A 25,498-nucleotide genomic window follows, 5' to 3' on the forward strand; every position below is an offset into this window, starting at 1 on the left:
AAATATGAGTGGAGTTGGAGACATGGAGCTGAAGCTTTTGTAGGAGAATATAGAATATTAATTGACACACTTTACAGTCAGGACTAGATCAAAAAGTACAGTGAAATCACTTCATATTTAACTTACATAATTTGAACTAAGTGTAGCTTAAAGAGAGCCAGAGAAAAATGGCTGTTAATATAGTGCAAATGTTTCTGCCCATCGTTCTGTGAATATCTGCTCCAGAGTAGGCACGAGATTCATTCTTTGTTTTCTCAGTTGACCCAGTTGCTCTCCCTCTTGTAGTGTAAGCATGCCATTTCACTTTGTATCTTGGTTTAAAGATACATGGGTTTCCCTACTATTTGAACTTTATAAGTTCAAGTTAACTCTTATCTGGTACTTAACTGAAGAAATGGTCATCAAAATTAAATTATAAGTGCTTTTTGTTTGTTTGTTTGTTATGTTCCAATTGTTTGGATTCTAATTGTGATTCTCCTGTGAAGCAGATTTGGTTTTATACCTGCTTGCTTTTCTCACATTTCTTTCCCCCCTCATAACTTCCCTGTGTTCCCTCACCATGTTTCATACTTTGTGTTCAGATGCCAGTTCTGACAGCTAGCTTTCAGTTGTCTTTCGCTCTTAAAGTACATTTTTTAAAAATTAAGTAATAACGTACCTATTGTAAAATACTCAAATCACACATATATATGGAATAGGGAATGGAAGATTTTTATAAATCTTATTACTCACTGAGGCTACCACTCTTTACAGTTTGTTGTATATCCTCCCAGAACTTTTTAATGCATATATGTAATAGGATTTTTTTTCCAAAATAGAATCATATTTAGCACATGTTTTTGAAATTTGCATGTTTTGCCTAATATTTCTTTAGACACTCTTGGTGTGTGTGTGCGCATGTACCATTCCTGATTTTTCACAATTACTAGCAGTACTGTAGCAAACATTCTTATACACATGATGCTGGGTACTTGCATTATTTTGTTCTCTAGTATGTGGATTGTTGGTTGCAAGAAATGTTCATTTAAAATTTGACAACTTTATTGCCAAGTTCTTAAAAAATTTTGTACCTAAAAAATACAGTAGCCAAGTTAAAAAGACAAAAGACAAACTGGAAAATTTTGCAATTTATATCAAAAGGGCAAACTATTCGTACTATAGAAAGAACTTGTAAAAATTGAAAAAGAAAAGCTACACCTTAGGAAAATGAACGAAAGATATGAACAAGTAGTCCACACGTGAAAACAATTGCAAATGTCCCTTAAGTTTGGGAAACGATGCTCAATCTCACTGTAATAGAGAAATATAAAGAAAAACTGCTTCCAAACATGATTTTTTGCCTATCCAGTTGGCAAAAATCCAAAAGACTGACAACATAGTTTATTGGCAAGGGCATGAGGAAATAACCACGCATATATTGAGAATAGAAAATTATAAAGAGCTTCTGGATTGGGATTTAGCAATATTTCACAAAATTACATAAACTTTAAGCTTCAACTCAACATTCTTCTAACTGTAATGCAAAGGTACACTAAAAGTAAGTTTAAATGACATATATGAGACTATTCATTACAGCATTATTTAATACCAGAAGACTGAAAACAACCCATTATCCATCAGTACGATCTAGTTGAGGAAACTGTGATACTTCTATACTGATGAAATATTTTGCAGTAGTTAGAAATAGTAGTTCTGTTAAAAAAAAGAACCCTCAGACACTGCCGTGGAATGATCTTCATGATACACTGTTAAACTGAAAAAGCGAGGTCCAGGCAGTATATATAATGTGTGTGTACATGAATGTACTCACAACTATAAACCTACTTTTGTCCCCCCCATATACTCCTTTTGCTGTATCCCCCTGGTTGGCTGTATAGTCTCTATTATTTTACCTTTAAGATTGTCAAGGTTCTGTTACTTCTCTTTTCACTCATAAGTTTTTAGAAATTTCCAGATGTGAGGTTTTTAAAAAGCTATCTTTCTGTTAATGTTGTCAGAGAACGTGGTTGTTGGATATCAAGTATATGAAAGTTGTTGACTTTTTTTATGGCCTAGGATTTGATGGATTTTTATATATATCCATGTTGTTTTTGGAAGTAAAATTTTTATATGTTTATTGATAAAACAGATGGTTGTGGTCGATTCTTTTCTAGCTTTGTTAATTTTTATTGTCTCCTTGATTTATTACTGAGATAAATATGTTAAAAATCGTCCTCCCTGACAATTGATGTCCATTTTTCTTTGTGGTTCTAGCAGTCTGTTTTGGAGCTATTAATAGGTACATGTAAGATTAGATGTTATAGACATTGAATAAAACCTTTTTATCGTTGCATGGTAAACTTCTTTATCATTAGTGATTATTTTACCTTAATGTCTTTTTGTATGTTATTAATATAGCTACACCAGTTGTGTTCTGATTAGTATTTTTGCCTAGTGTATTTTTTCCCCATATTTTTACTTTTAACCTTTCTGTACTCTTAGGTTTTTTAGGTGTATCTCTTTTGAAAAGTATGCTGACTACTGCTATTTAATCCTTATAAAATATTTTCTGTCATTACAGTGCTGAAGCTGCTGAAAGATGGCAGAAGAAGTGGTGGTAGTAGCCAAATTTGATTATGTGGCCCAACAAGAACAAGAGCTGGACATCAAGAAGAATGAGAGATTATGGCTTCTGGATGATTCTAAATCTTGGTGGCGAGTTCGAAATTCCATGAATAAAACAGGTTTCGTGCCTTCTAACTACGTGGAAAGGAAAAACAGTGCTCGGAAAGCATCTATTGTAAAAAACCTAAAGGATACCTTAGGTAAGTTATTTTTGTATTAAAACAGCAACAATACTTTCTCCTAAGTAGATGTTAGAGCTTGGTTCTTTGTATAGAATTTTAGCAACAGTGGGCAGAATTGAATAGAAAAGGCCAGGACAGGAATTTCAGCTAGACAAGGTAAGTTTGGCTCATAGCAGATGTTCAAGTCAGGAGACCAGGGATCATCATGCTAGTGGACAGTTTCTATCAATCAGCCTCTGGTGGGACTGGTTGGAGTTCAAAGATCAAGCCAGTGTGGTGCTAAGGAATGGAATTGGACTGATTTATCAGGGGCTCCTTGAACTGTGTGTGCCTGGTGGAGTTTAGGCAAAGTCTGCATCTAATTGAGAGGGATAAATGAGTGAGATGCCAAATTGCCTCCTCGAAATTAAGGCCTGGCTGGCGTGGTTCAGTGGATTGAGCGCTGGCCTGTGAACCAAAAGGCTGCTGGTTCGATTCCCAGTCGAGGGTACATGCCTGGGTTGCAGGCCAGGTCCCCAGTAGGGGGCACTGGAGAAGCAGCCATACATTGATGTTTCTCTCGCTCTCCCCCACCCTTCCCCTCTCTCTAAAAATAAGTAAAATATTAAAAAAAAAAAATTAAGGCAACTTATTTTGCTCAGCACATTGCTGTATTTTAACATCTAATGGCTTACATTTTGAACTTCACTTTTAAAAACAAATCATTTTATTTTTATAGTTGATAAAAGAATTTTAAATTATGGATCATTCCTGTAGATTACCATCTATGAGGCTGATCTCTGTTTCTCTTTTTTTCTCTTTTGTTCTTATTCTTACTGTAACATTTGTTTGTTTTTACTGACCTTCATTAGGGCCAGAAATAGTGGAACCTGCTTCACACTTGGCTGAGTTGCTAGGAAGGAAATATGCCCAGATGAGGAGAGGCCCCTTTTTTTCCTCTCTTTTTCTTTTTTTAAAATTAAACTCTCCTTGGCTTACAGGAAGGAATTGGGAGGGACAGAATTTCATTTTTTGTAATTAGGCAAGCATGCAAACATTCTGTTACTTAATGGGTCTTGGTATATAAATGGAAGAGAAAGTAAAATTTCTTGTGAAGATAGCTTGGGAGTAATGTAGCATGACTGACAAATATAAAATATTATTAAATAATTGCTTTATATTAGTTCTTATTTCTTATTTAACATTGTTAGTCTAGACTAGAGTGTTTTTTGATTCATCAGCAATAGAACACAAATATTTTTTTATTTACCACTGTAAAACAGTAAGAATTGATAGTACAATTCAAAGTAAGATATAAAGCATTATAATATTGATTTATAAACTAAAAAATATTTCCAGTATTCTAATTGTAATTTAATAAATGGAGTTATTAATCTGAATTTTCATTTTGACGTTTAACTGCTATATATGATGTTACTTTTTGTTTTTTTTTTTTTTTTTGGATTTTAAGGTTTTGCAAATAAGACCATTGTTAGTTTTAAAGTGGAAGACCAGTCAGAAAGAGCTTTTCCTTGAATAGCTAAAAATGACCATAATTAAAACCAAGAATACTCATTAATTAGTAAACACTGGACATGTATTTAAAACATGTTGATTAGAGGTTGGGGATAATTAAGGTAACTTCGGTGAGGAAAATATGCCGTATATTGATGAAGGCACAGAAAGGACTAGAGCCACATCTAAACAGACATTTTTGTTCCTTTTTAAAATAATGCTGGTACTCTGGGAGTAGAGTAAATGTGACAGTAATTAACAAAAGATAGTGAAAAAACTAATACCATAGAGCAAAAAGGAAAAATATCCCAGGTTTCGATATTACTACATACAAATTTTAAAGCCTAATTAGATACATTTTTTGTTATTTAAGTTAGTAATCTATAGTTAGCCTGTATAATGATGTAAATCCAGCTTTTGCATCATACAGCCTTCTCCTTTCTCAGAATTTCTGAATGCTTTTCTGGTAACTTAAATGTCCCATATAATTAATGGATTTGTTTCACAGTGATTGTGCTGATGGAGACATTGTTTGAAAGTTAAGAAGATGAAACAAAGGGAAGATGAATATTTGAATATATTTTCAATTGTTTAAAATATATATGACATAAAGCTTCTTCCAAAATAAGAATGAATAATAAGGTCATGTTTGTGGCCATCATGATATACTTGTTTTACAGGTTCTGTTATAGTTCAGGGGCGGGGGAAGGGGGAATTTTGGAAAGAGAGGAGCCTCAGAAAAACTTTGTGTTGCCTGGTTGTGGGCCAAGTCACATGGATTGGGTGTGGGGAGTTTCAGTGTTGCAGAACAGACCAGGAAGCTCACTGAGAATTACCCTGGACTGTAAGAAACTGACAACAGAAAACACAGGAATTTTATTCAAAATGGATTGGTTGAACGTCTTTAAAGATTTTTTCAGTAAGTTAATTTGTTTATTAAATCCATAGTTTTTTTGTAATTTTCAAATTAGATTTTTCACTTTTGTAATTTAAAGGAAAAGTGTATGAGAGGACCTGGTGGGGTTTCTGTAGGCTAGTGCTTTATGATGTTTATGAAACATAAGCTAAATGATTGGTGATATATCAAGTAATAGTAGTTTTGACTTGATAAGTAAAATAGTTTTAAAATGTTTTGGTATCACTGGTTAACAAATAGAGAAGGGATATAAATAAATGATTTCAGTTTGATGTAGTTAGTTCTAATCCAGTAACTTTGAACTTAGCATAGACATTTGAAGTGAATTAAATAAATTGTAAAGATACTAAAACCACAAGGAAAAAGGATTAGGTGAGCAAGGTGCTTTATTCTCAACATGATTTTAACATGACTCAACATTTGAATTAACATGGTATTGTTTCAGTACTTAGATTTTAGAGGAACAATGTAGAAGGTAACATTTAATAAAAGCACTAGTAAAGAAAATGTTTTGATTTAATCAATGTAGGATTGCTAGAAGTTGCTGTTTTGGTAAATGTGAAATTTGATAGTTTGAAATGAGTTCTGAGATAACTGCATGCAAAGAAAATGTAAATAGTGAAAAAATAGTTAAGTTTTTGGCTTGTTTTTGAGTTCAGGCCATAAGAGCCTAATCTTTCTACCTGCTGATGGTCTTTTTATGCTCTTTTGACAGTGAAGTTGATTTGGTGTCTGAACATTTGCTTGATCTTTCTAGAAACATGAACAGAGAAATTGTAGAAGTCTTTTATGTATAAGGAGTCTGAGGAAACAGTAACCTATTGAAATTTCAGGGAAAGGAGCAAGCATTTTGTTGAAAAAGAATGTTGTAATTGTTATATTAGGACTCCTTGTTTATTTAGTTAACTTGAATAACTCAGCCAAGTGAATCCTTCTGGAATATATCTCTTGTTTACGTTTTGGGCAGTTACAAAAACTTTTAGATCTGCTTTTTTGGTTTGTGGTCCTTTTAAAGACTTTATTCACTAACTTACTCATTTGTTTACCAGTATATTTTTATTGAGAGCCTACTGCAAGGCAGGCAAAAATCATAGAATGAAAAACTAACACTCACAGAATTTACATTCTGATGGGGAGGGAGATGGTGGTGGTTTTTTATTAATAATACAGAGGATTTCATATCTAAGTTTGGTCATAAGTGATATTGACTATAAATCAACCAAAAATAGTATAAAAAGAATATGTTATTTATATAATAACTCAATATATACCATCAATACAATAATAAAATTATTCTCTCTATTGAGTCTTAGAAATTGATAGTTAGTCCTAAATACATTTGTAGGCTCAGGGTCAAAGTCTGAGATTTGTAACCAAAATATTCCTTTCTTCACTACCTGCAGCAAGCCAAATTCATATTTATTTTGCTTTCCAGCTTGTTACAGTAGAGACAGGCTATTCACCCACTTATTCCCTTGAATGGACTTAAAAAATTGAGGAAATAGTATGTGTGCTCCTTGTGTGGTAGCAAGAATACCCTTGACAACATAAAAAAATAAAGATTAAAAAATAAAAATAATACCTCTTAATTCATGTAGATAAAAATGAACAGATAATATAAAAATTACATAAAAACCTGTAATGGAAAGAACATCATATATTTGTATTTAGAATTCCTTAGTCTCCTTCCAGATATACCACTTACTAAGTCACATTGCCAAGGGTATGTGACTAAATTTTAGCTGATTCCTTGTTTGTAAATGAGAGAATTGGGCAAGACTCTGACCCTGGAAAGTCCCTTTGAACTCTGGAAGTCTTATAGTCCTGGTAAACAACTGATCAGTCTTACGTGTGCCATAGAAATCAGGGGGAAATCCCTGAGGGAGAAACTGGTTTTGAAGAAGTACATAGAAGCATAACAGAATTATAGTGCTGTAAAGAAGAATACTTTCTTTAGCCTCATTCTGTCGAACACTTATTTACTCAGTGATTTAGCTGGAGGGAAAATAACTTGCTTAACGTGAAGAACTAACCACACTCAGGTAACCACATTCATTTAGCTGTGCAAGTACAGATATAAAGAACAAGCTATGGTCACAGCATGCATTTGTTCCCCTTTCCCTAAGTCCCCAGTCTCCCTGTGGGAAGCGTGGGGAACAGGCCTCCCTCCCTTCTTCTGGGCCAGGCAGCGTGTTCCCCAGGCAGCTCCCAACATCCTAAAAGCCACCCAAGTCACATCTGACTCATGCCATTGCTTTTTGTAATGAGCTATGACATGTAACTAAGCTCTTGTATATTTTCACATTTGTAGCCTACAATTAGGCATTTTTGAGGGATGTAAAGAACTAATGCTGGAAGGATGACAAATATATTGGGTTCAGACATATATTTGAAAGCTAAAAGCTAATAGAAAGAAACGAGATGAATAGGAACAAACATTAACGTAAAGTCGCACGTTAAGTTTTTATAAAAAATTGAAAAGGTTGCTGAGAATATGGCTTGGCAGCAGTTTACATGAGTAAAAGACTTATTAGTAAGAGCTGCTGTGATGGTATAGGTGCTGAAAGATCTCAACACAGTTCATAATAGAATTGATTCAAATTTATGAGGTGCTCAGGTGAAGGGCTGCAATAGCTGCTTTATGCGTATCTAGCCAAATAAAACATGACTTAGTTTATCTACTTTGGATAGACATACTTTCACAGTGGTGCTGAGAAACTCCGGTACTTCCAAGTCCTGGCATCCAGTATATCAAGGATTTGAAAACCAAGTTACATAAAAGAATAGTTATGGGTACAAAGATTTACCTTAGGAAGAGGACAACTAACATGTGAAGATGGTATATTCACAGTGCTTAACCAAATTTGTAAAAACTTTTGAGTTAACAGTATACCTATTGTTTTGGTCAAGAAATAGTACTGTAGAAAGAGAGACATTAGTGGTTAGGAGTAAGGGAAAAATTGGAAGGTATATTAACACATCTGGGATTTTTTTTAAACAAAGTTAACAATAAAAATGAGTGCCTCAAAGTTGTGCACATCCTTAGTGTTTAGGCCTGGGCATTTCCGTCTCCCTCACTGTGTCCAGCAATATAATGTTAAAAACAAGGTTTTAGGTATTTTTGAAAATGTAAATGCCAGCACTAGGAGGTAGAAAAGTTAGAACTACCATTGCTTGCTATGTACCATGCACTGTGCCAAGTACTTTACATATATACTTTTAAAAATTCTTTACAAAAATTTTATGAGGTAGGTACTCAATACGCACCATCATTTTACAAGTAAGGAAAACTAGTTTAAAGAGGATTAAATTACTGGATGAAGATAAAATTAACCAGTAAATAGCAGAATGAAAATTTAAACTAGGGTCTGTTTTGTACCCATTATGACTGAAGAGTAGAGAAAGGTTAGTGTCAGATAAGCAAAGGATTAGAAAGAGTTAATGCAAAGGAACTAATTGAGATTAGGAGGACTGTCGTGAACTAACTGTGTAGTTGGGAAGAATTTAGAAAAAAAAAATCTGAGGGAGTCTGCTTGTATAGTGATCTAATTGTTGCTGATTATAAGATGATTTAGAAATTAAGAGGTACTAATACTTTATATTTGTATATCTTTGTAAAGTACTTTCACATCTACTCCCATTGCTAGAAGATTGGGAAAACTATTTTTTAGCAATGAAACAAAGGCCAATAAACAGGCCCTTCCCAAGGAATTGTAAAAGTAGGGTATAAAAGCAAGTTATATATATTATGCATGCATTGTCTGTCATTCACATGATAAATGGTAACAAACACTTAATATGAATCAGGCACTGGGAATAGATAGGTGATTTAAAAGATGGTGTTTTATCTCAAGGAAGAAAATACTGGTATACAGAATGTTGAGCATTATAGTAAAAATAATTACAAAGAATAATAATGGCATAGAGAAAGAATACATTAACTCTGTTCTGGGGAGATATAGGGAAATCTTTAGTGAGACGATACCATGACTGAGTCTTGGAGAAGACGGTAAGTGTTTTAGGGCAAAAAAACATCATGTGCAAGGGCTCATATCCTTGAAATAAAATGGGTTTTGTTTTTGTTTTTTTGGGGGGTTTTTTTTTTTTTTTCGTAACTGAGGAACTTGTATAGCTATAGCGTTAGTTGAATAGTTTTGAGGTTGAAGACATGCTTACAAAGAGATCACAGAAGGCTTTTTGTTGCATAGAAAATGAAAATTCTAAGTTTGTATTCTTTCCCTGAAATATTTCTTGCCTTTAAGATTAAAATAGATTGTTTTTTGGTGTTTTCTCACTTGGGAATTTAATTGTTGGGTCTGTCCAAAAATTCTTCATTCTTTTTCTGGCAATGTATAATTTTAGTCTTAGAGATTATCTTAATCAGAATTTTTTTTAAGTGGGCACACAATGCAATATACAGATCATGAGTCATAGAAATGTACACTTGAAACCTATATAACCTTATTAACCAGTGTCTCCCCAATGAATTTAATTACAAAAAATCATTTTGGTGCTTGCCTTTATTTTCAGGTTTAAAATTTTGTATTTTCTTTTATCAGTATTCAGTTTTAATCAGCTTAACCAACATTTATTGAACACCTGCTATGTACACAGTTGTAAAGTATAGGAAATGAAAAAGATCAGTGAGACCGAATGCTCTTCTCCAGAAGCTTATGTTCTAGTAGAGGGACTTAAAAAACAAACACAGGAAATGTTATCATACAAGGACTTCAGAAGTATAAGATGCTAGAGTGCTTAAAAAAGGAGTGTATATATCACTGAGGGTGAGAAATGAAGGATATTGAGAAACATGAAGTGGGAAGATGAATAAAATAATGAAGTTGTTATTTGAAATGGTACATCTTGAGTGGGTATGTTTTTGAGAGGTTGAAATTTTATTAAGATTTGGGGAAGAAACTAGTAAACAGAAGTTATGAAGGTAGAAAATACTTATTGGGATTGATTTAAGGGGCCCATTTTATTAAAATTCAGGGTAGTTTCAATGCAGGGTATTATTTAAAGAGATGCTTTTATATAACATGTACTATATGTACGATGATATTACATTATTTTATTGTTTCATGACACTGTCATGGTAAGTGGTATTTTCTCCATTTCTAAGCTCAGAAAAATAGCTTGTTCAAGATTCCAGTTAGTAAGTGGTATAGCTGGAATTTGATCCCAAAGTCTGATTCAAGGTCAGTGCTGCTTTCAATAGCCTATACCATAAACCTGGAAAGGAAGGCCGAGGACATTCCAGAGAGAGCTGTACATTTTAAGCAGAACATTTCTCTTAATTTGAGAGGCAATGAGGAGCCACTATTCTTGAGCAGTAGTAGCATCCTGTGATTGCAGCTGTATTTTATAAGATTAGACTGGATGGATGGAAGCAGGACAGATTGGATTAGTAAGAAACTAGTGTAGAGGGTGGCGAAGGCTCGAGCACAACTTAATAGGCCTGTGCTAGCCAACACATGAATAGCGAGAATGGAAAGTGTTGGCAGAAAAGACCTGATGACTGATGACTCTTAAGGATTTGATATGGGGATCTTTTTTTTCTTTTTAAATTACAGTGATGTACAATATTATATTAGTTTCAGCTGTATAACCCCGTGATTAGACATTAATATAACTTACAAAGTTATCACCCCCATAAATTTAGTATCCATTTAACACCATGTATACTTTTCACAATATTACTGACTATATTCCCTGTGCTATGCTTTACATCTCTGTGACTATTCTGTAACTACTATAACTACAAATTAGTACTTGTAAATCCCTTCACATTTTTCACCCATCCTCCCCACAACCTTTCTCCTATCTGGCAACCATCAAAATGTTTTTCGTATCTATGAGTCAGTTTCTGTTTCACTTACTTATTTTTGTGTTTTAGAATTCGATATGGGAACCTTTTAAGAAAAAAAAATCATGAGGTAAAATTTATATAAAAAAGATTTGAAAGTACACAATTTAATGGTATTTAGTACATTAACAATGATGTGCAACCATCACATCTGTCTAATCCAAACCATTTCCATCACCCAAAAAAGAAACCCATCCCTATTAGGCAGTCACTCCCTATTACCCTTTTTCTTTAGCCCCTAGAAACCACCAACCTGTTTTCTGTCAGTATGGATTGACCTATTCTGGCCCTTTCATATAAATGTGACCTTTATATAATGTGTAGTCTTTTGTGTCTGTTTCTTTAACTTAACACACTGTTTTTGAGGTGCATCCATGTTGTATGTATCACTACTTCATCCCTTTTATGGTCGAATAATGTTGCATTATATGAATATACCACTTTGTGTATCCCTTCACTTGTTGATGGATATTTAGGTTGTTTATACTTTCTGGTTATTGTGAATAATGAAACTGAAAACTTGAGTACAAATATTTGTTTGAATACCTTTTTGAGTTCTTTTGGTTATACACCCAGAGTGGAATTACTGATCATATGGTAATTCTGTATTTAACATTTTGAGGAACCATCAAACCGTTTTCCACAGCAGTTGTGCCATTTTACATTTTGACCAGCATTGTAAGAGGAGTTCCAGTTTCTCCATATCCTTAGCAACACTTGTTATTTTCCTTTTATTTGGTTTGTTTTGGTTTTTATTATTGCCATCCAGTAGGTGTGAAGTATCTCATTGTGCTTTTGATTTGCCTTTTCCTGATGACCAGTGATGTTGAGCATCTTTTCATGTGCTTTTGCGGCATTTGTGTATATTAATTGGACAAATGTTTATTTCAAGTCCTTTACCCATTTTTTGAAAAAGGATGTTTTTCTTTTTTGTTCTTGGGTTCTAAGAGTTGTTTATATGTCTTGAATATATACCCTTATGAGAATTTGATTTGCAAATATTCTTCCCTAATTCTATAGGTTGTCTTTTCACTTTCTTAATAGTGTTCTTTGCACAATTTTTTTTTATTTTAATGAAGTACAATTTATCTTTTTCTGTTTGTGTTTTTGGTGTCAAATCTTAAGAATTCATTGCTGTATCCAAGCTCATGAAGATTTTACCCTATGGTTTCTTGTGAGACTTTTAAAGTTTAAATTATTGTATTTGTGTTGTTGTTCCATTTTGAGTTAAGTTTTGTATATGTGGTGTAGTAGGAATCCAACTTCATTCTTTTGCATGTGGATATCCAGTTGTCCCAGCACTATTTGTTGAAGACACTATTGTATTCCCCATTAAATGATATTGTCTCCTTGTTGAAAATCAGTTGACCATATATGTACAGGTGTATTTCAGGACTCAATTCTATTCCATTGGTCAATATGTCTGTCCTTTTATGCTAGCACCACACTGATATGATTACTGTGGCTTTGTAGTAAGTTTTAAAATTGAGAAATGTAAGTCCTCCTATTTCATTATATTTTTTAAGATTATTTTGGCTATTTTGGTCCTTTGCAATTCCATATAAATTTTAGGATCACCTTTTTTTCCATTTCTACACAAAGGGGGTATTGGAACTTTAAAAACTGCATTGAATGTGTGGATCACTTTGGATAGTGTTGCCATCTAAAAATACTGTCTTTGACTCTGTAAACACAGAATTTATGTCCTTAATTTCTCTTAGCAATTTTTTGTAGTGTTCAGTGTACAAGTCTTGTACCTTTGTGATTAAATTTATTCCTGTGTGTTTTATTCTTAATGCTATTATAAGTAGAATTTCCTCGCAGATTGTTCACCACTAGAGTATAGAAGTACAACTGATTTTTGTGTGTTGATTTTGAATTTTGCAACTTTGCTAAATTCACCTATTAGTTTGAATTTCCTGTGGATTCTTTAGGATTTTCTATATATAAGATTGTGAATAAAGATGATTTTATTTTTTTCTTCTTGGATATCTTTTATTTCTTTTTCTTTCCTAATTGCTCTGGCTACCACCTCCAGTACAATGTTGAATAGAAGTGGTGAAAGAGGACAACCATATCCTGTTCCTAATCTGAGGGGGAAAGCTTTCAGTCTTTTCACTATAGAGTGTAATGTTAACTGTGAGTTCTTCATAAATGCCCTTTAAGAAAATTTCCTTCTAGTCCTAATTTGCTGACTCTTTTTCATGAAAAGGTGTTAGATTTTTTTCAAGTGTTTTTTCTGCATCAGTTGAGATAATCATGTGGGCTTTTATCCCCCTTTATTCTGTTAATGTGATAATTTTTATTTGTGATCATTTTGTAATTTGTGATCATTTTGTAATGTGATAAAATTTATTTGGAAGCCCCAAATTGATACTTATGAAGCTTTAGGGGTCATGTGGAGAGTGCCAAAAATGTTGAGTTGCCTGATATACACGTTGCCAGTTGAGGTTGAACAAGATGATACTCTGCCTTCTTGTTTCATATATATAGTATTTATATACTATAAATAGGTGTGCTTTTCACTATCTGCTTATTTAGTGTGATGTTTTCTGCATTTTTATTTTTTGGGGGGTGATTTTGCTATTTAAAATGGCCCCAAGCATAGTGCTGAGGTGTTGTCTAGTGTTACTAGCCTAAAAAAAAAACTGACTTGCCTTATGGAAAAAGTACACGTGTTAGGTAAGCTTCGTTCAGGCATGAGTTCAATGTTAATGAATAATTTATATTAAAGTACCTTTGAAAAGAAACATATAAAACAAGGTTTTATGATTATTGAACAAAAATGTTGTGAACAGAGGCTTATAGAACCTAACCCTGTATTCTTCCTAGGAGTAATGGTTCAGTATTTGCATATTTGGTTATTCATAGTAACTGTATAGAACATAACTACCATGAATAACAAGAATCAACTATTAGGTTGAAGATTTTTACATCCATATTTATATTTATGAACGATACTAGTCAATAGTTTTCTTGGGATGTTTTTATCTGGCTTTAGTATTAGAGTCATGAAGGCCTCATAGGATAATTTAGGAGATGTTCCTTTCTTTGTAAAAGTTTGAGAAGGAACTGTTTGGTAGAATTTATAAGTTGAGCTATCTGGTCCTGGACTTTTCCTTGTTGAGAAGTTTTTGATTATTGATTCAGTCTTTTCCTTGCTATAAATTTTCTATTTTTTCTTGAGTCAGTTTTGGTAGGTTGTGTGTTTCTAGCAATTTGTTCTGTGATCTAATTTATTGGCATGTAGTAGTTTATAGCTCTTATTTTATTTCCATAAGCTCTCTAATAATGTCTCCACTTCATTTCTAATTTTACTGATTTGAGTTCGTTCTTTTCTCTTGGTCAGTATTGCTAAGGATTTGTCAATTTTGCTGATACTTTCAAAGACCAACTTTTGGTTTCATTGATTTTTTTTTGTTATTTTTATATTTTCTTTGTGTTTATCTCTGCTCTAATCTTTATTATTTCCTTCCTTCTGCTAGCTTCCTTTCTGTTCACTTGATATTTTTCTAGTTCCGCAAGGCATGAAGTTAGATTGTTAACTTGAGATCGATTTTCTTTTTTAATATAAGCTTTTAGAGCTATAAATTGCCCTCTGAGCCCTGCTGTGCTGCAGCCTATACGTTTTGGTATATGTTTTCACTTTCATTTTACTCCAAGTATTTTGTAATGTCACTTGTATTTCTTCTTTGACCTATCAGTTGTTTGTGTTGAGTTCCATATACAAAGGGTGGGGGGACCAAACAAAAAAAGCAACCCCAGAATTTATTTCTAAGAAATTGTGTATTTACTCGCACATGTTTAAACTTAAGTTACCTTCAGAGTACTGTCCATTTGATGCAATACACCTCTTGAGACATTTTTTCCATTGCTCATATCAGTTTTTGAACCCATCAATTTTGATGCCTGTTAGTGCTTCCCCTGTTTTTGTTTCACCTTGTCCACACGAGAAAAACATTTCCCTTTGAGGACTTTTTTCATCTGGGGAAGTAAGAAAGTCTCAACTTCTGGCCAAGATGGAGGTGTAGGTAGATACACTTTGCCTCCTTACACAACAAAAGAAGGACTACAACAAATTTAAAAACAAAAATAACCAGAGCTGCCAGAAAATAGAACTGTATTAAAGTCCGACAACCAAGGAGCTAAAGAAGAAACATTCATCCCTACCAGTAGGAGGGGTGGAAATGGGCAGCCAAGGTGGAGGGGACGCGCAGCATGATGACTACTGGTGGACTGGGCAGTCCCACATTTGCATGAGGATAAACTATGAGGAATAGCTGGGAAGCGAGACAGACCACACAACCCAGGGTTCCAATGCAAGGAAAAAACAACCTCAAAACCTCTGGAGGTGTAAAAACTGGTGGGGGTTGTGGCAGCAGGAGAAACTCCCAGCCTCACAGGAGAGTCCATTGGAGAGATCCACTGGGTCGTAGAATGTACACAAATCCACCCACCCAAGAATCAGCACTAGAAGGGCCCAATTTGCTTGTGGGTAGCGGGGGAAGTGACTGAAAGCTGGCCAAGAGCTGAGGAACAGGCATTTTCCCCTCTTAGACCCCTCCCCCCCCACACAGCATCGCAAGGCAGTGACCTGGGTTGCCCCCCCCCCCCCGTGTAACAGGTACATCAAGACAACGAAATATGGCACAAATGAAAGAACAGATCAAAGCTCCAAAAATAGAACTAAGTGATGAACAGATTGCCAATCTATTAGATGCAGACTTCAAAACACTGGTAATCTCGGTGTTCACTGAGTTAGTTGAGTATGGTCGCAAAATGGAGGAAAAAGTGAAGGTTATGCAAAGTGAATTAGAGAAAAATATACAGGGAACCAATATTAAAGGGAAGGAAACTGGGACTCAAATCAACAATTGGGAGCAGAAGGAAGAAATAAACATTCAACTGGAACAGAATGAAGAAACAAGAATTCAAAACAATGAAGAGAGTCTTAGGAACCTCTTGGACAACTTTAAACATTCCAACATCCGAATCATAAGGGTGCCAGTAGGAGAAAAGGAAGAACAAGAAATTGAAAACTTATTTGAAAAAATAATTAAGGAGAACTTCCCCAGCCTGGTGAAGGAAATAGACTTCTAGGAGATCCAGGAAGCTCAGAGAGTCCCAAAGAAGTTGGACCCAAGGAAGCACACGCCAAGGCACAGCATAATGAAGTTACCCAAGATTAAATAAAGATGAGGAGAGAATTTTAAAAGCCCCAAGAGAAAAGGAGACAGTTACCTACCAAGGAGTTCCCGTGAGACTATCAGCTGATTTCTCAAAAGAAACCTTGCAGGCAAGAAGGGGCTGGCAAGAAGTATTCAAAGTCAGGAAAGGCAAGGACCTACATCCAAGATGACTCTATCCAGCAAAGCTATCATTTAGAATGGTAGGGTAGGTAAAGTGCTTTCCGGATAAGGTCAAGTTAAAGGAGTTCATCATCACCAAGCCCTTATTATATAAACTGTTAAAGGGACTTACCTAAGAAAAAGAAGAAGATCAAAAACTATGAACAGTAGAATGACAACAAACTCACAACTATCAACAACTGAACCTAAAAAACAAAACAAAACAAAGCAAACAAATAGAACAGGAACAGAATCATAGAAATGGAGATGGGGGAATGGGAAGAATGTGGGAAAAGGTATAGGGAATAAGCAGCATAAATAGTAGGTACAAAATAGGCAGAGGTAGATTAAGAATAATATAGGTAATGAAGAAGCCAAAGAACTTAATATGTACAACCCATGAACATGAACTAAGTTGTGGGAGGGGGTGAGAATGCTGGGGGAAAGGGTGGTGGAGGGTGGAGGGAAAGAAGAAAAAAGGAAGTCTCTCTGGGCAAGATTGTGTGACTAGGAAGGGTAAGGCATTGAGGTCATGCCGTTTTTGGTCAACATAGGCTGAATACTCAGCGCAGTGTGGGCAGGTGTGCTTGTAAATCACCGATCATGAAATAGGCAAATGCATTGACAAAACGTTAAAAAAAAATTCACTGAAGCCAAACACAGTCTCTTACAACATGCCAGTTGGTATGCTGATACAGATGGGTTCCTGGAACACCAACCTAGTAGGGGAAGGCTGTACTACAAGGAGCCTCCCTGCAGAAGATTATACTGTTTTTTTTGGGGGGGGGTCCCCTCTTGGTATTTGTGAATTTTTAAATTTTCCCTTCTGTTATTTATTTGTTTTCATTTCATGTGGTTAGAGAAGATGTTTTATGTGATCTCAGTCTCCTTAAATTTATTGGGCCAAGATACATTTTATCATTGAGAGTGTTTCATGTGCACTGGAGGAAAATATGTATTCTGCTGTTGTATACCATATATATCTGTTAGCTATAGTTGGTTTAAGTCCTCTATTTCCTTAACCTTTTGTCTAGTTTTGTCCTTTAGTGAGAGTAAGGTATTGAAGTCACTTAACTGTATTGTAGGACTGTTAATTTTTTCTTTAATTCTGTTAGTGTTTGCTTTATATGTCTTTGGGCTCTATTGTTGTGTATGTATTTCTAATTGTTACCTCTTTTTGATGGACTGATTCTTTTAACAATATATAATGTCCTTTGTCTCCTGTAACAAGTTTTCTCTTAGAGTCTGTTGTCTGATATCAATATAGCCATTCCAGCTCTCTTTTGGTTACTGTTTTTATGGATTATCTTTTCCATGCTTTCACTTCCAAACCTGTTTGCATCTTTGGATCTAAAGTGAATGTCTTATAGATAGCATAGAGTTGTATTAGCGTTTTTAATCTATTCTCCTTTTTAATCCACTTATATTTAAAGTAATTACTATTAAGAAAAGCCTGTTGCTGTTTTGCTACTTGTTTTATGTGTGCCTTACACATTTTTCCCTCCTTCGTTTTTTTATTACTGCTTTCTTTTGTAAGTTATATTTTCCTGATGTACTTTGTTTCCCTTCATATATATATTTTTTCCATATTGCTTATCCTTATTTATATATAAATAAGTGTATATATTTATTTTATTTTTTCTTATTGCTTATCTTTAAATTTATAATTGAAATTTTAACAAGCAAGTGTGAATTAATACAAACTTTGCTTTAATGGTATTTAAAACTCTGCTTCTTCACAGTTCCATCTTTATACATTATGTGCCCATTAACCCAGATTTGAAACTGTTGTTTTATACATTTACATGTTAAATCATATGCCAAAAAACAGTAATACTACTTTCAAGCCAAAAACGTAATACTACTGACTTTTATATTTACAAGTGTAGCTATCTTTATCATTGTTCTTTATTTCCTCATGTTCTTCAAGTTACTGTTTAGTGTCCTTTCATTTCAGCCTGGAAGACTTTTTTTTTTTAAGCATTTCTTGTAACACAGGCCTAGTATAACAGACTCCTTCAGTTTTTGTTTATCTAGGAGTGTCTTAATTTCTCCTTTAGTTTTGAAGGACAATTTTGATGGATATAGAAGTTTCGATTGATATGGTTTGTTTTTTTTCCACATTCTACCCCTTCTGTAGGGTTTATTGTTGCTTCTTACTGTGGGTTGTTATTGTTTGCTTGTTAAATAACTTTTCTAAACTATTTTTGTAAAGCCTATATTCTTTGTCATGTGTGGCTACTGAAGTCTGTTCTGTTTCTTTATTGATCAGCTAGTATTTGACAATTTAAATATCTGGAACCAAAAGAAAAAGAAAAAAAATACTCTTTCAACATTTAGGCCATTTGTAACTCTTCCTTAGTCTTCACTCACTGCTTCTTCAGAATGTGAAGGTCAAGAAAAGGTGAAAGTTTAAGCTCTTGTCAAGCCTTTGCTGAACAGTTGCCCAGCCCCAGCTATGTCTGTGGCAATCTTGATCCTCTGGTATACACAGGATCTTTTAAAAGCCCAGCCCTGACTGGTGTGGTTCAGTGGATCCAGTATGGGCCTGCGAATCAAAGGGTCACAGGTTAGATTCCCAGTCAGGGCACATGCCTGGGTTGCAGGCCACATCCCCAGTTGGGGATGCAAGAGAGGCAACCACACAGTGATGTTTGTCTTCCTCTCTTCCTCCCTTCCCCTCTCTCCAGAAATGAATAAATAAAATCTTTTTAAAAAATAAACAAGCCCTAATTACCCACATATAACCTTGCCCAAATGTCACAGAATATGAACCTGTTGGGGGCTTGTCCAGGATACCATTACTGAAACAAGCCCTCTCCCCCAGGGTCTTTCTGTACTATGGTTCTTTGCCCACTGCCCTTAGGAATTGTGACTCTCAGTGCCAGAGTTTGGTGAAAAGGAAATGAACTATTTATTCAAAATTATACAGGTTTAGAGTAATGGCTGAATGCCGCTGTTAAATCTCAAAGTCCTTTAAAACACCCACCAACATGCACAGTCCTGCCTTCCCCACCTTGCCTAGTCAGGCTAGTCAGAGGTACCATATCTTAGGAAAAGACATAGAAGTCCGTATATCGGCTAGACTCCCAGTTCTTCCCAGTAATCTGTGCTTGGCTGGGCAGGCCTCCCGTGGTTCCCAGCACCACTAACTGTCGCCGCAATCTCCAGTTCTTAATCCAAAACCACGTGGCACCTCCTCATGGCCCATCAGCAAGAGTACTTCCACCCCTTTTCTTTCCGCATGATCTTGCATTGTTTCCCCTGTTCCTCGTGGCCACCCACCTTTAGTTTAAATCACATCCTGGAACCTCCTCTGTGACCCCATCTCCTCCTCCTTCCACAATAGACTACACCTGCTAACACTCCGCATTCTCTGCCTTTCCTGGTTGCCATAGTTATTCCTGGGAGGTGTGACTCCGTGATGTGGAGCGAACCATCTCCAAGCTCCCATGAAGGCACTGTAAGGGGAGCTGCCTCCCAGTTATGTCGTGGGTTAAAGTTATGCATACCTTTCTGACCCTACTCAGGCTGGAAGACTAGTCTGCTGTTATGCCAAATAACTGTTTTTGCATATCAGGTATGAAGCTGGCCTGCTACTATTGATATACAAAGTAACTCAATGGCTTTGCTCCATGTCTCCCATCCTCCAACCAATCTATGGTGGTTATCCTGTATTCCTGGACACCCCAAGTTCTGGGCTCTGTAACACAAACTCTTCCTTCCCAGTGTTTTCAGTGTCTGTTCCTTGTCCCAATTGTTGTTCCTTGCCCCAGGCTACTGTATCAATTAAATGATTTCAGCAAAGCTGCTCAAGCCCTGAAATGCTCCAAGTTAGGTGAAAACAAGGCAAGCCATTGTTCTGGCCCTTCAGGCAGCTGAGATAGGTTGAAACACACAATTATAGTTCTTTGAGAATAAGATCTGTGGTGCTTCTTCTGGCATTAGGAATGCAGATTGTTGTTCTCACAGTTACTGCTGATTTGCAATATAAGTAACGGTGAGTAGGCAACTTAAGAGAGATGCCACAGCTTTCTTTTTTCACTAAGCCTTGCCTTAGTTTTTGAGAGTTTAGATTTCAGAGTTCTGCAAAAATTGATTCTGACAGTATTTGCCAGCTCATAGATTACTCTTTTTAGAAGGATCAAGGATTAGAATTTTCTACTCTGTAGAAATCCCTAATGTGGATGATGATATTCCATTAACCAGAAGTAAGGAAATTGGGAGGGAGGAAGTTTGATTTATGGATATTCCATTTGAACATGGGTATTTGTATTTGAGGTGCTGATGATAAAATTTATGGATGTCTAGTGACAATTGGAATTGTAGTGTTTGAATTCCCAAATGCTTAAAGCTACAAAGAGACCTTGGAACCTTCTATACGGAAGTTACAGAAAATGGAAAGTGTATGATTTCCTTGAAGTAGGGGGGAAGTCCAAGGCATCTTAGGAAACATTTTCCGCTCAAGAATCATTTTGTTTATTCATTCCACAAACATTCATTTTGTTCCTACTACTAGTGTAAGTATTGCTAAGCACTGGAGAGAAAAGGTAATAAGACTCAGTTTTCTGCCCTCTGGAAGCTCATTCTCTTATTAAAGAGAAGACAAGTAAACAAATAGAATGCAATTTTATAACAAGATTGAGAGGCGCTTAGACAAAGACACAAGAATAAGAAGACAAAGTCAGTGCGGAAAACAGGAGAAGTTAAAGGAGAAAATGATGGAGAAAGTAATCTGATAATTGATTGCTGCATAGAGTTTGAAAGGACTGAGGACTCTAAAAGATACTTATGGGCACTGAGGAAATGATATACTTTCATAAGAATGGTTAAAATTGAGTTGTTTTAATGTGGAGATAGGTGACCATATTATAAGGAGTTAGGATTTAGTAGTGAAAAAGTTGAAGAAAAAAGGAAAAACAACTTTTTTAAATAATGGCATAGTTTAAAGGGAGTAGCAGAAGTGAAGTAACTTTATAGAGTAGAAGCAATCTGAGTGTTGATTTTAGACAAAGAGACTGAGTAAAAAGGAAACAAGGATGGCCAGGAGTCATAAAGGAGGCAGTAAAAATGGTATCAGGAACCTAAAAGGATATAAACGTGGGTGAAAAAAAGGCATGAGTAATGAGAAAGTTTTGAGAGAGAGAAAGTAGTTGAGAAAGTTTACCTAGGAATAGCTTTCTTGGTAAAAATGCAACACAAAATCATGTGCTAAGAAACAAGTAGTTGTGCCCTGGCCAGGTGTCTTGGTTGGTGGGAGTGTCATCCTGTGCTCCAAAAGGTTGCTGGTTCAATCCCCAGTCAGAACACTCATGGGAGGCAACCAGTCAATGTTTCTCTGTGACATCAATGTTTCTTTCTCTTCCTTCCTTTCCCTTTCCTCCCCTCTCGAAAAGCAATAAACATATCTTCAAGTGAGGATTAAAAATAAAAATCAAAACAAATGGGCAGTGGTGAAAATGCCTGACTAGAGATGATGTAGCATGCATTTGTAATAATATTACCATTTGGTGATTTTCTCATATCTTTCAACAAGTATATATTAAGAATTGTGAGATGCTTAGGATTATATCCATGAACAAACTAAAAATCCCTGCCCTTGTTGAGCTTCCATGGGATTGGAGTGAGGAAGGCAAACAAATAATGTATTATTGTTAAATAAACATAAGAAATATATAGAACAACCTGGGTCTTGGAAGTAAGAAGCAAATGAGAATATTACCCAGACAAAACTACAGCTTTATACTGCATATATCAAGTTGTAAGTTGTTACTGTTTATTTCTATTCAGCTAATTATAAAATCTAGATTTAAGAATAAGGAGATGCGTTTGGTGGACCATTTATGTACTTAGATTATAGATATGAGGGAAATTATTTACATTTAAGAGAAAATTTGTTATTTTAGGACAACTTTATAATTCTGCAGTTATTTCCGGGCTTTCGACTAGTAAAAAGATGAGAAGGTGAACGGTCAAATAATAACTGTAGCTAAGTGTTTGGTTATGAAAAGAGAATTGGTTAAGGGAGTGGGCAAAAGGTATAAATTTCTAGTTATAAAATAAATTAGTCGTGAGAATAGAAGGAAGGGAAGGGAGGGCAGGAGGGAAAGAAAAAGAACAGAGCCCTAGCTGGTGTGGTTCAATGGATTGAGCCCCGGCCTGTGAACAAAGGGTCAGTGGTTCAATTCCCAGTTTAGGGGCACATACCTGGGTTGCTGGGCCAGGTCCCAAGTGGGGGGTATGTGAGAGGCAACCACACAGTGATGTCTTCTGTTCCTGTCTTTCTCCCTCCCTTCCCCTCTCTCTAAAAATAAATAAGGATTGTTTAAAGAAAAAAAGAGAAAGAGGAATCCATTTAAGGCTTAAAAGAACTAGAGTTGAAGATTTTTTTAAATAATGCGTAAGTTTTTGTTTTTTGTTTTTTTTTTTTAGGTTATCATTGTTTTATATTCTCTCCTCATTACTTTTTTTTTTCTTCTTCCAATCTGAACAGGCATTGGGAAAGTGAAAAGAAAACCCAGTGTGCCAGATTCTGCATCTCCTGCTGATGATAGCTCTGTTGACCTAGGGGAACGTCTCTATGATCTCAACATGCCTGCATATGTGAAATTTAACTACATGGCGGAAAGAGAGGATGAATTATCATTGATAAAAGGGACGAAGGTGATCGTCATGGAGAAATGCAGTGATGGGTGGTGGCGGGGTAGCTACAATGGACAAGTTGGATGGTTTCCTTCAAACTATGTAACTGAGGAAGGTGACAGTCCTTTGGGTGACCATGTGGGTTCTCTGTCGGAAAAACTAGCAGCAGTCGTCAATAACCTAAATACTGGGCAAGTGTTGCATGTGGTACAAGCTCTTTACCCATTCAGCTCATCCAATGATGAAGAACTTAATTTTGAGAAAGGAGATGTAATGGATGTTATTGAAAAACCTGAAAATGACCCTGAGTGGTGGAAATGCAGGAAGATTAATGGAATGGTTGGTCTGGTGCCAAAAAACTATGTTACCATTATGCAGAATAATCCATTAACCTCAGGTTTGGAACCATCACCTCCACAGTGTGATTACATTAGGCCTTCACTCACTGGAAAGTTTGCTGGCAATCCTTGGTATTATGGGAAAGTCACCAGGCATCAAGCAGAAATGGCATTAAATGAAAGAGGGCACGAAGGTGATTTCCTCATTCGTGATAGTGAGTCTTCGGTAAGTTGGTTTTTAAATGTAAGTGTAAATAAAGCTCTGGGTATTAAAGAAAGAAATAGAAAATTGGAGAGGTTAAGTGGCTTCCCCGTAAGTGTTCTGAAGCTAAAGTCAATGTTCTTTCCAACTTTATGTATTTTCAATAAAATGTAGTCCTAGCAGTGATACTATACTGGATTTTTTGGCCTTGTCTAGTTTTGTTGGTTTTTCATTCCTGAAATATTTTGTTGCATTATACTGAAAAGTGGGGAAAATTTAACATTGGCTTCATCACTGAGAGTAGAACAATGCAGTAGACTAAACTGGGAAAACATTTGTTAAATTGCCTATCAGATGCACTGTCATCCATATAATAAAGGAAATTTTTAAATTAAAAAAATTGATATTTAATGTCTTCATAAATTGCCTGTTTTTAAAGTTGGAATACACTTTTATGTACCTAAAAACTTTTTTTACACTCATGGTATTTGAAATGCATTTGTGATAAAAATTAAATGTTATTCTAATATTGGTAAAACAGTAAAACTATAAAACCATAAACATTTAATTAGAAAATAGTTACATGGACTCTTTAGGTACTTTATAGGATATTAGAATTTGATGATACCCATTTCCCTTAAAAAGTGGCCTTTATTTTTCCTTGATAAAAGGATACTACTATGTTTCCACTTTTCAAATCATGATTAGTATTGGCTTTGTTTGTATGTAGTTGTACAAAAGTGAATGTGTGATTGTACAAAAGGGTGAAAGAAAGAAGAAAATCAGGTGGGGGGGCGGTGTGTGTAAGTAAACGAGGGATGGGGGAGAGAGGAGATACAGGGATTAATTGAACTGCCAATGTGAAATGAAGTTCAGGAAATGGGGCCTGTACAAGCATGACCTCCCAGGAAGAGCAGGTGATTGATGATAGGGAAGAATGGATTTGTTTTCTGTTAGATGCCCTTACCTGGCCCTGCTTTCCAGTACAAACAATGGGCAAAAGGGAGGGGAGTGACTTTAGAGTAGGTGGTAAAGTAACCATGAGATGTCTTCAAGAAGCCCACTGTTTGAAACTTTGTCAGTTAACTGTATAAAAATGGACTATTCAGAAGAGTGTTAGATTAAAAAAAAAAAAAAGTCTAAAGTTCAGGAAGTAGCTTTATTGCATAATACTGTGTATTTTCTTGTGGCTAATTGAGCATAAATACTAGCCAAAATATACCACTGGTTTTAGCAGCAGAATTTTTGAAGTAGAGGTCTTAGTCATATTTTGTTTGAGCTGCACAGTGTTTTTTAAAACATTTAAATATATTGCTGGTACTTAAATATTGGGAGATTTATTTTAAAAATTCAGATGGCAGGCTTCCTTTTTAAAATTCGAAGGCCTGTCAACATTGAGCTCATATTCCTGTAACGCAACAATCATAGTTAAGTGGCCACCTCCTTTAGACTGGGGCCTGCAACATAACCCCTCAGGAAGAGCAGGTGGTTGAAGATAGGAAGAGTGCACTGTAGTTTTCTTTGTCTGTCTACCCTGTCACTTTTTTACTTGTTTTTAGTGTCCCTTTTAAGCATTTGAGTTTATGACCTCTCAAAAGATTGCATTATTTCACATTTTTGTGTCTTTCATCTTTGAGAATTCAGAATATTATCTCAGCTACTCTGTAAGACTGCTGTTACTCATTGAAAGGCGGTGGATGTCTTGGATTTTCTTATGTGTTTCTCTAGTAGTCTGATTGGAGAGAAGATACAGCTCTAGATGTGCTTCAGATGTTAAACTAAAGGATTTGCTGTGGTGTTAGGTAGAACATGTTAGTTAAGAGACTTTGGAGTGTGTTAACTATATGGATGATCTTGGACAATTTAGCTTCTCTCAGCCTCGATTTTCTCATTTTTAAAATGGGTT

General features: G+C 35.4%; 1 protein-coding gene across 4 annotated transcripts in view; it reads left to right on the plus strand.

Annotated features, from left to right (window-relative positions):
- The window catches only part of NCK1 (NCK adaptor protein 1), a 72,026-nt gene that overhangs the window by 45,254 nt on the left and 1,274 nt on the right, over positions 1-25,498 (plus strand). For 3 of the 4 annotated variants that reach the window (XM_054595681.1, XM_054595679.1, XM_054595680.1), the window contains 2 exons: positions 2,561-2,804; positions 22,904-23,616. In XM_054595681.1, coding sequence (XP_054451656.1) covers positions 2,579-2,804; positions 22,904-23,616 — 939 coding nt within the window. In that variant the 5' untranslated portion in view covers positions 2,561-2,578. Of the gene's footprint in view, positions 1-2,560; positions 2,805-5,110; positions 5,200-22,903; positions 23,617-25,498 lie in introns of those variants that run through there. The other variant, XM_054595682.1, reaches the window with a different exon arrangement.

The sequence above is a fragment of the Pteronotus mesoamericanus genome, unplaced genomic scaffold, assembly GCF_021234165.1.
Source record: "Pteronotus mesoamericanus isolate MK-2021 breed Mesoamerican mustached bat unplaced genomic scaffold, CSHL_Meso_final scaffold_54, whole genome shotgun sequence".
Lineage (NCBI taxonomy): Eukaryota > Metazoa > Chordata > Mammalia > Chiroptera > Mormoopidae > Pteronotus > Pteronotus mesoamericanus.